The following is a 9,854-nucleotide window of genomic DNA, read 5'->3' on the forward strand; positions in this document are numbered from 1 at the left end:
TTCAGTAATTTTATTCTCTAAAGGTAAAGATTTGTGAAGAAATCCATGAAGTCATTGCTAATTAATATTATGCCATGACTTTTTTGTCATCCTGGCTACAGTGCTGACAAGAAACCTAAGGTTGTTCTTTTTTTCTTAACTTCACTGGAAATATCTGCCATAGTCCTTGGTTCAAGAGATCTTCAATTCCCACCTCTGTCAGAGCTTCAATAGCATTCAGCAGGAGGGCTGTGACACTGAGTCTGAGGACCTTAGACCCTAGGGTCCCCTAGGCTCATTAATTATTTCACTCAAGGAGTTAAAACAGCACTTACATCATGTTAACTATGCAACTGTTCCTGCCACAAACAGTATATCAACCCTGGGTCCAAACCCTGCAAGGTATGTGCAAGACAGTCTTCTTTTCCCGTCTAACATTAATTTGTAAAAATTTAATTTACTTATGCAGGTCTGAAATGACACCTAGTAAGGTAAACTAATATTTTACTATGGATAATGTTTCAATAATTACTGTTTTTACTCTCTCAGGTTTAAGTGATATTGCAAATTACAGGGTCATTCTCTTTGTTCTCACTTTACTGTGTTACTGTGTGATTTGGCTGGTAAATGTGACGATAATTGTCACAGTCATTGTGGATAAAAGTCTTCATGAACCCATGTACATCTTCCTCTGCAGTCTGTGTTTCAATGGACTCTATGGGACTGCTGCATTTTATCCCAAGTTTCTCTACGATCTTCTGTCCACCACTCATGTTATTTCTTATGCAGGATGCTTTTTGCAGGGTTTTGTATTGCACTCTTCAGTTGCTGCTGACTTCTCTCTCCTAGCTCTCATGGCCTATGACAGATACGTGGCTATATGCCGACCTCTTGTGTACCACTCTATAATGACTAAACAAAAAGTTTGTATCTTGATATTTTTTGCTTGGAATATTGCCGTTTATTTTCTATTTATGAGCACGATAACAACAGCAATATTGAGGTTATGTGGCTCACACATACCAAAGATCTACTGTATAAACTGGTTAATTGCTAATCTGGCTTGCTCTGCCTCTGTAGCTAAAATTGTTATTCCTGCTTTTAGTTACACCTTTTGCTTTGGCAATGTCTGTTTTGTTTTCTGGTCTTATGTACATCTGATCAAAACATGTCAGTCATCCAAAGAAAACATGGGCAAATTCATGCAGACATGTGTACCACATTTATTCTCTTTAACAGTTGTTGTTGTGTCTTTGCTTTTTGATTCGTTATACATGCGATTTGGCTCAAAAGAAATAGCACAAAGTGTTCAGAATTTTATGGCAATGGAGTTTCTCCTCATCCCACCAATCATGAATCCCCTCATGTATGGATTTAAATTAACAAAAATAAGAAAAAGAGTTTTGAATTTTATATGTGGTAAAAGTTCAGCTTTTAGATTTAAGTCATGAGTGTTTCTGCACAGAGGGGGAAAAAAACTGTTTATAATGTACATATGTAATTCAAGAGAAATGTGAACTGTATTGTTAATCAATAGAAAGTGTAACATGTACATAATCTTTCTAGTCTCGAGTTATAGGATGCATTATTTAACTTGGAACACAAATAAAGGCAATTTAAAATAATATTTCGTATTTTTCTTAGTTTGCATTTTAACGCTAATTTTATCTAATATTCTTAGTTAAAATCAGACTTCAAGTATTGTCACAACTGTGGCCTTCCACACATGAGTACCATACATTACATTTAGTTTCTTCAAATGTATCTAAAACTATATTCATAAACAGTTTATTTCTTGTTATGCTTTTATCTTAAAAGATCTGAATCTCTGTGAGGAGATTCAGAAAACCATGAGCATACAAGACCAGATGTCCACCATCTATTACAGCAGTGTCAAAACTAGTTAACCAGTGGATTTATATGTTTATACATTTCTTATTAGTTTGCAAATGTTGCAAAAAGATGTAAAAAATATATAGATTTGTTACATAGATTGACTACAACCACTTTTATCATATAGACGACACTTTCTCAATAAGCATATGCATAGTGTTCATCTGGTTTTTCCACATATAATAAAAAAAAAGTGAACATTTTTTAAATGTATTTATTTTTGTTTTGCAAATACAAAAACAATTTTCAATTTTATTTAAAACATTTAAATTTAATTTCTACTTTTGATTAACAGCAATATTTTGTTGCAACTAGTTTACCTATATTTACCTATAATGCCCTTAGTCCAAAGTTGGTGTTTTACACCTATATATATATATATATATATATATATATATATATATATATATATATATATATATATATATATATATATATATATATATATATATATATATATGTATATATATATATATATATATAAAACCCTGAAAAGAAATGGTAAAAACTGACTCACTGCCTAAAAATTTCAACAATAACCTCACCGTACATTTGAATACACAGTGTATATAGATGAAAAAGTTTGGGCAACCTTGTTAAAAGTTATTATTTCCCTGTATAAATCATTGGTTGTTACAATAAAAAATGTCAGTTAAATATATCATATAGCAGACACACACAGTGATATTTGAGAAGTGAAATAAGGTTTATTGGATTTACAGAAAGTGTACAATAATTGTTTAAAACAAAATCAGGCAGGTGCATAACTTTGGGCACTGTTGTCATTTTATTGATTCCAAAACCTTTAGAACTAATTATTGGAACTCAAATTGGCTTGGTAAGCTCAGTGACCCCTGACCTACATACACAGGTGAATCCAATAATGAGAAAGAGTATTTAAGGGGGTCAGTTGTAAGTTTCCCTCCTCTTTTAATTTTCTCTGAAGAGTAGCAACATGGGGGTCTCAAAAGAACTCTCTAATGACCTGAAGACAAAGATTGTTCACCATCATGGTTTAGGGGAAGGATACAGAAAGCTGTCTCAGAGATTTAAGTTGTCTGTTGGAACAGTCAATAGGAACATATTGAGAAAACAGAAAACCACACGCTCAGTTCAAGTTAAGGCTCAAAGTGGCAAACCAAGAAAAATCTCAGATAGACAGAAGCGACGAATGGTGAGACCAGTCAGAGTCAACGCACAGACCAGCACCAAAGACCTACAACATCATCTTGCAGCAGATGGAGTCACTGTGCATCGTTCAACCATTCGGCACATTTTACACAAGGAGATGCTGTATGGGAGAGTGATGCAGAGGAAGCCTTTTCTCCGCCCACAGCACAAATAGAGCCGCTTGAGGTATGCTAAAGCACATTTGGCCCAGCCAGCTTCATTCTGGAATAAGGTGCTGCGGACTGATGAAACTAAAATTGAGTTATTTGGGCATAACAAGGGGCGTTATGCATGGAGGAAAAAGAACACAGCATTCCAAGAAAAACATATGCTGCCTACAGTAAAAATATGGTGGTGGTTCCATCATGCTGTGGGGCTGTGTGGCCAGTGCAGGGACTGGGAATCTTGTCAAAGTTGAGGGACACATGTGCTCGAAATGACCGTAACAAGAGCGGGGTGTCCTGTGACTTCCCACGCCCAAACAGACACAGCCACAGCATCTGACTTTTAACAATAGTTTATTCACAACAATGGTAGTGGGAGTGTATAATTTCAGGGTGAGCTAAGGCCAACACAACAAACAAAACTCAACCTAGGCTTCGGTTCTCCTCTGACCTGTTCAAGGAAAAGAAAAGAAAGAAATAACACAATCTGACCTCCCTGGTCTAAAAACACAGGAGAAAAGAAGGATTCCCAAAATTATCGGCAGCTCACTCCTACTTGCGCCGCACTTCACACACATGCCCGACCTTTTAACCAAATAGCTATGGCTACGGCCGCTCCGTCTGGACCTGAGACAAGTGCACGGGAAGTCTGCCACACACACCCCCTCCCCCCCGCACCGCAGCTCTTCAGTCACCCTTTTATAGTTCACGTCCACAGCAGGAACCAGTTACATCAGGCCGTTCCTTAGGTCCACCAATCACAGCCAAGCCCCTGCACAGGTGAATTTGCATACACACATTAAGAAACAAATACCCCACCAACACACGCACGTAACACATGGATTCCACTCAGTATCAGCAGATTCTGGAGACCATAATCCAGGAATCCGTGACAAAGCTGAAGCTGCACCAGGGTTGGATCTTTCAACAAGACAACGACCCAAAACACTGCTCAAAATCCACTAAGGCATTCATGCAGAGGAACAAGTACAACATTCTGGAATGGCCATCTCAGTTCCCAGACCTGAATATTGTTGAAAATCTGTGGTGTGAGTTAAAGAGAGCTGTCTATGCTCGGAAGCCATCAAACCTGGATGAGCTAGAGATGTTTTGTAAAGAGGAATGGTCCAAAATACCTTCAACCACAATCCAGACTCTCATTGGAACCTACAGGAAGCGTTTAGAGGCTGTAATTTCTGCAAAAGGCGGCTCTACTAAATATTGATTTCATTTTTTTTTTTGTGGTGCCCAAAATTAATGCACCTACCTGATTTTTTTTTTTTTTTTATTGTAACAACCAATGAAATATACAGGGAAATAATGACTATTAACAAGGTTGCCCAAACTTTTGCATCCCACTGTATAAATATATATCCATCCATCCATCCATTCGCTTCCGCTCATCCTTTTCAGGGTCGCGGGGGGCGCTGGAGCCTATCCCAGCTGTCATAGGGCGAGAGGCGGGGTACACCCTGGACAGGTCGCCAGTCTGTCGCAGGGCCAACACACAGATATATATATATATATATATATATATATATATATATAGAGAGAGAGAGAGAGAGAGAGAGAGAGAGAGAGAGAGAGAGAGAGAGATGTAACAATGTCACGGTGTGGAGAGAGGAGAATGTGGAACCAAGAGCACATGATGGAAGCGGAATCTGAATTTACACTAAAGGCATGCCATTTATTTAGGCAGAAAAACAAAACAGGGAAAACATGGATCTGTAACTAAACAGAGCAATGCCTGAACTGGGGAAAACTATGCAAATACACCCAAAATCAGAATACTAGAAAAACCTTGGAACCTCGGGAAAAAACATGGAGGAATTACAAACGCAATAACAACAGGTAAAGGAAGACAAAGGACTAAATACACAAAGGATAATGAGGGGGCGGCAACTAGGAGGAAAACACAGCTGGGGCTAATCTTACACACACACATCCACACATGAGACCAGGAGGAAAACCTGAATACACTATATACAAGACAAGGAACTATCAAAATAAAACAGTAAAGATGAGAGAAAGACAGAAACGTGGACTAGATGCTGGAACCGGGGAAAAGCAGACATGAAAACTTAACTAGACATGATACATGGAACACAGCAGGAGGAACAGGAATAAAACCTGGGAACAAGAAATCACTAAATACAAAAGAACTAAGGAAGCTAGAAGTACAAGACACTAAACTAAGCATATAAACACAAAAACCGGAACACTAGAAAAACCTTGGAGTATCGGGGAAAACACGGAGGAAACACAGATGCAATGTCAACAAGACAAGGAAGACAAAGGATTAAATACACAGCTGGGGCTAATCACACACAAGATCTTGAGGAAGCAAAAATGAACACGCTAATCCCTCGCTATAACGCGGTTCACTTTCCGCTGTTTCGCGATTTTTCTTTGGGGGGGTTTACAGCGCATTGTGTTCTTCGTCCTGATCGGCTGTAGACCATTGTCAATCAATCTCCTCCGTGCCGTGTCTCCTATACAGTACAGAATGTGTTCAGCTTGTCAAATTTACATAAATCTCTAATCGCTAGCAGTGTGACTCTGATGTGCTGTACTGTATTTTTGTAAGTTTTCTCTCAAACAAACACAACAATGTCGACAAAACATTTTGCACTGTCAAAGTCACCTGCGGTAGCACCCAAAAGGCAGAGGAAGATGCTAACCATTGCACAAAAAAAAGTTGGACTTCTAGACATGCTAAAGGAAGATAGGAAGAAGATTTTTTTTTTTTTAGAACTAGACGAGGAACTATCAAAATAAAACAGAAAACATGAGAGAAAGACACAAACGTGGACTAGACGCTGTAACCGGGGAAGAGCAGACATGAAAACTTAACTAGACATGACACACTGAACACAGGAGGAGGCAGAGGAATAAAACCTTGGAATAAAAAAAAAAAACACTAAATGCAAAAGAAGGAAGCTAGAATTACAAGAGACTAAACCATGGAAAACACCAAATCAAAGAATATACAAAACCCAGAAAAACACAAACACTGGGTCCCAGACCGAGGACCATGTAATAACAATACAGAATTTTGAATCTTATATGTAGTAAAAGCTCAGCTTTTAAATTAAAGTCATAAATTTGTCTGCACACAAAAAAAGTTTTTGTGTGTATGTGCATATCTCATTAAAGAGAAATGTGAAGACTGTTGTTGATGAACAAACAGTGTGACATGTATGTTAGAAAGCTAGGCGCTCTTCACTAGTTTGCAGATATTGCACTGATTGAAATACAAGTGTCAGAGCTGACAACAAGCTTGATACCCATGAATCACCCCCCAAAATTCCTCGGGATGCTGCTGAAGCTCTTCTTGCAATCTCTTCTTCTTAAACTAAATGCATTAATTTATCTTACTCCTCATCATTTTCTCAGACTTGTTTGTAGAACTGGTATTTTAATTTATTTATTTTTTTAAGTTAACTCAACTCGAGGAATGAAAGCACCACTTACATCATACTAACTACGTAATTGTTGCTGACAAGAAGTGTATATAAACCTCTGGTGTCATACTTTGTCAGTTAGACAGTACACAGACAGACTTCATTTCACCCTGACTTTTGTCATTAGCTCTCAGTTTGGAATGACACCTAGTAAGGTAAACTACAAATGTTATTATGGATAATGTTTCAGTAATTACTGTTTTTACTCTCTCAGGTTTACGTGATATTGAAAACTACAGGGCTATTCTCTTTGTTCTCACTTTACTGTGTTACTGTGTGATTTGGCTGGTAAATTTGACGATAATTGTCACAGTGATTGTGGATAAAAGTCTTCATGAACCCATGTATATCTTCCTCTGCAATCTGTGTGTCAATGGACTCTATGGGACTGCTGCATTTTATCCCAAGTTTCTCTACGATCTTCTGTCCACCACTCATGTCATCTCTTATGCAGGATGCCTTTTACAGGGTTTTGCATTGCACTCCACAATTTGTGCTGACTTCTCTCTCCTAGCTCTCATGGCATATGACAGATACGTGGCTATATGTCGACCTCTTGTGTACCACTCTCTGATGACTAAACAAAAAGTTTGTATCTTTGTATTTTTTGCTTGGTTTTTTCCCTTTTATCTTCTCTTCTTGAGCACGATAACAACAGCAGTGTTGAGGTTATGTGGCTCACACATACCAAGAATCTACTGTATAAACTGGTTAATTAATAATCTAGCTTGCTCTGCCTCTGTAGCAAGAATTGTTATTCCTGCTTTTAATTACACCTTTTATATCGGCCATATCCTTTTTGTTTTCTGGTCTTATGTACATCTGGTCAAAACATGTCAGTCATCCAAAGAAAACTGGAACAAATTCATGCAGACATGTGTACCACATTTATTCTCTTTAATAGTTGTTGCTGTGTCTTTTCTGTTTGATATGTTATATGTGCGATTTGGCTCAAAAGAATTTCCACAAAGTTTTGAGAATTTTATGGCAATGGAAATTCTCCTCATCCCACCAATTATTAATCCCCTCATGTATGGATTTAAATTAACAAAAATAAGAAACAGAGTTTTGAATTTTATATGTGGTAAAAGTTCAGCTTTGAGACTAAAATCATAAGTGTTTCTGCACAGAGGAAACGTTTTTATATCTATGTACATATGTAATTTAAGAGAAATGTTTATATTTCTACCCTCAAGATAGAAGATGTGTTATGTAACTTGGAGCACAATAAAATAAAATTTACAAAAATAATATGTTTGTTTCTTAGTTTAAATTAAAGTCTAACTTTAGTTTAACTCTTAGTTAAAATCAGACAACTACTTTCATACCTGTAGCCATTCACACATCTATGCTATGCATTATATTTGGTGTCTTATATTTATCAAAAGTATATTTCTTATCATCTTTTAACATCTGAATCTCCGTGAGTTATAAAGAAGAACATGAGCACACAAGGCTAGAAGCCTGATAGCTAGATGCCCACCAACTGTCACAGCAGTGTCAAAACTGTTTTACCAGTGGATTTATGGTTTTTGGTTTCTTTTTCATTAGCTTGCATATATTGCATGAATTAATTACATATAATAAACTACAACCAGTTAAGATCATATAGACATTGCAGTGTCCATAAGCGTATGCATCAGATCGTTCTTCTGGATTTTAAACATTTAATAACAATAAAGGAGTGAAACTACGCACATTTTCTACACATTTTTTTATGTATTTAAGTCTGTCAACACACACAGTCTCCCTAAGACCCCCAAAGTCCAAAACAAAATGCTTCCGGCCCAGTTCGATAACCCTAAACGGGCTGTCATACAGTGGATGCAGTGGTGTCCTGTGGGCATTGTGCCTGACAAAAACAAACTTAGCAATCTCTAAGGTCTTTGGGACAAAGGTGTCAGGCAGGCAATGGTGCACATGACCAGGAATGCGAAGCGAGCGCAATTGAGGGTTAAGAGACAGCACAGATGGATCAAAGCACGGGGGAGGGGCTCTCTAGCAAGAATTCACTGGGAACGTGGAGGAGCTGACCAAGAACCACTTCAGCTGGAGACACGCGATCCTCCTTAACTGCAGAGCGCAGCCCAAGCAAAACCCACGGGAGGCAGTCAACCCAGTTGTCATCCTTTAAGGAAGCACGAAGCGCAGCTTTAAGTGACCTGTGGAACCGCTCACACATCCCGTTGGCTTGCGGTTTGTATGCAGCGGTGCAATGGACCCTGACCCCCAGTCCATCGGCTATGGCCGACCAAAGCTCCGAAACAAACTCAGGGGACCGAAATGCGAAACCCAAGTTGACAAAAATGCTTTCGCCACCACTGCTACGGTCGTGGACACCAGAGGTGTCGCCTCTGGCCACGGGGTGGTGCAGTCAACGATGGTCAAAAGGTGCGTGAAACCTTGTGACTGCAGCAGGGGGACCCACCAGATATACATGCACATGATCAAAACATTTGCTGGGGATGAGGAACTGCTCAAGGCGCACCTTAGTGTGTTTATGGACCTTCGTATGCTGGCATGGAACACGCGCTGCTGCCCATTCCTTCACAGATTCATGATGGCCTGGCCAAACAAAGTTGGACCTGACCAGTTTAACAGAGGCCCAGATCCCTGGATGAGACAGAGCATGCATCGAGTCAAAAACGCGACAACGCCATGAAAAGAGAAACACCGGGCGTGGGTGGCCGGTGGAAACGTCACAGACCAGGAGAGGACCGCCATCCTGCACGGGTCTGTCCTCCAGCATGAGGCCTGTCTGCATAGGTTTAAGTGCAAGGATGTCTGGGTCACCACTCTGATCAGCAGCCATGGCGGAGTAGTCTATGCATAAACTGGAGAAACCAGTGCATGGGACAGTGAACCACGTGGTTGGACTTACCAGCCACATGCTGAATGTCCGTGGTAAACTCAGAAATGGCTGCCAAATGGCACACTCCACGTGTGTGGTAAAGTTATGACCCTAGAGAAAAAAACAAAAATGACGCATCGCCAGGTGGAGAGCCAGTACCTCCCTGTCAAAAACGCTGTATTTGCGCTTGTTGTCGCGTAGCGTGCGGCTGAAAAAGGCAAGCGGCTGCCAGCAACCTGACATTCGCTTATCTAGCACAGCACCCACCACTATGTCCGACGCATCGGTGGTCAACGCAATCTGCGCCGATGGGGATGGGTGGGTCAGTAGGGC

At 39.5% G+C, this 9,854-nt stretch overlaps 2 protein-coding genes across 2 annotated transcripts; both read left to right on the forward strand.

Moving 5' to 3' along the window:
* The first annotated feature begins 488 nt into the window (after positions 1-488).
* LOC102776717 (olfactory receptor 5F1-like) lies at positions 489-1,430 on the forward strand. The gene has a single exon (XM_006802427.3). It carries the CDS (start codon positions 489-491, stop codon positions 1,428-1,430), a length of 942 nt encoding a protein of 313 aa, XP_006802490.3.
* A 5,411-nt stretch (positions 1,431-6,841) lies between these two features.
* On the forward strand, positions 6,842-7,786 carry LOC102777013 (olfactory receptor 11A1-like). Its single transcript, XM_006802428.2, has one exon. The coding sequence runs from the start codon at positions 6,845-6,847 to the stop codon at positions 7,784-7,786; it is 942 nt and encodes a 313-aa protein (XP_006802491.2). The 5' UTR covers positions 6,842-6,844.
* Positions 7,787-9,854: the final 2,068 nt, after the last annotated feature.

Source organism: Neolamprologus brichardi, chromosome 16 (assembly GCF_056152115.1).
Source record: "Neolamprologus brichardi isolate AB-2024 chromosome 16, ASM5615211v1, whole genome shotgun sequence".
Lineage (NCBI taxonomy): Eukaryota > Metazoa > Chordata > Actinopteri > Cichliformes > Cichlidae > Neolamprologus > Neolamprologus brichardi.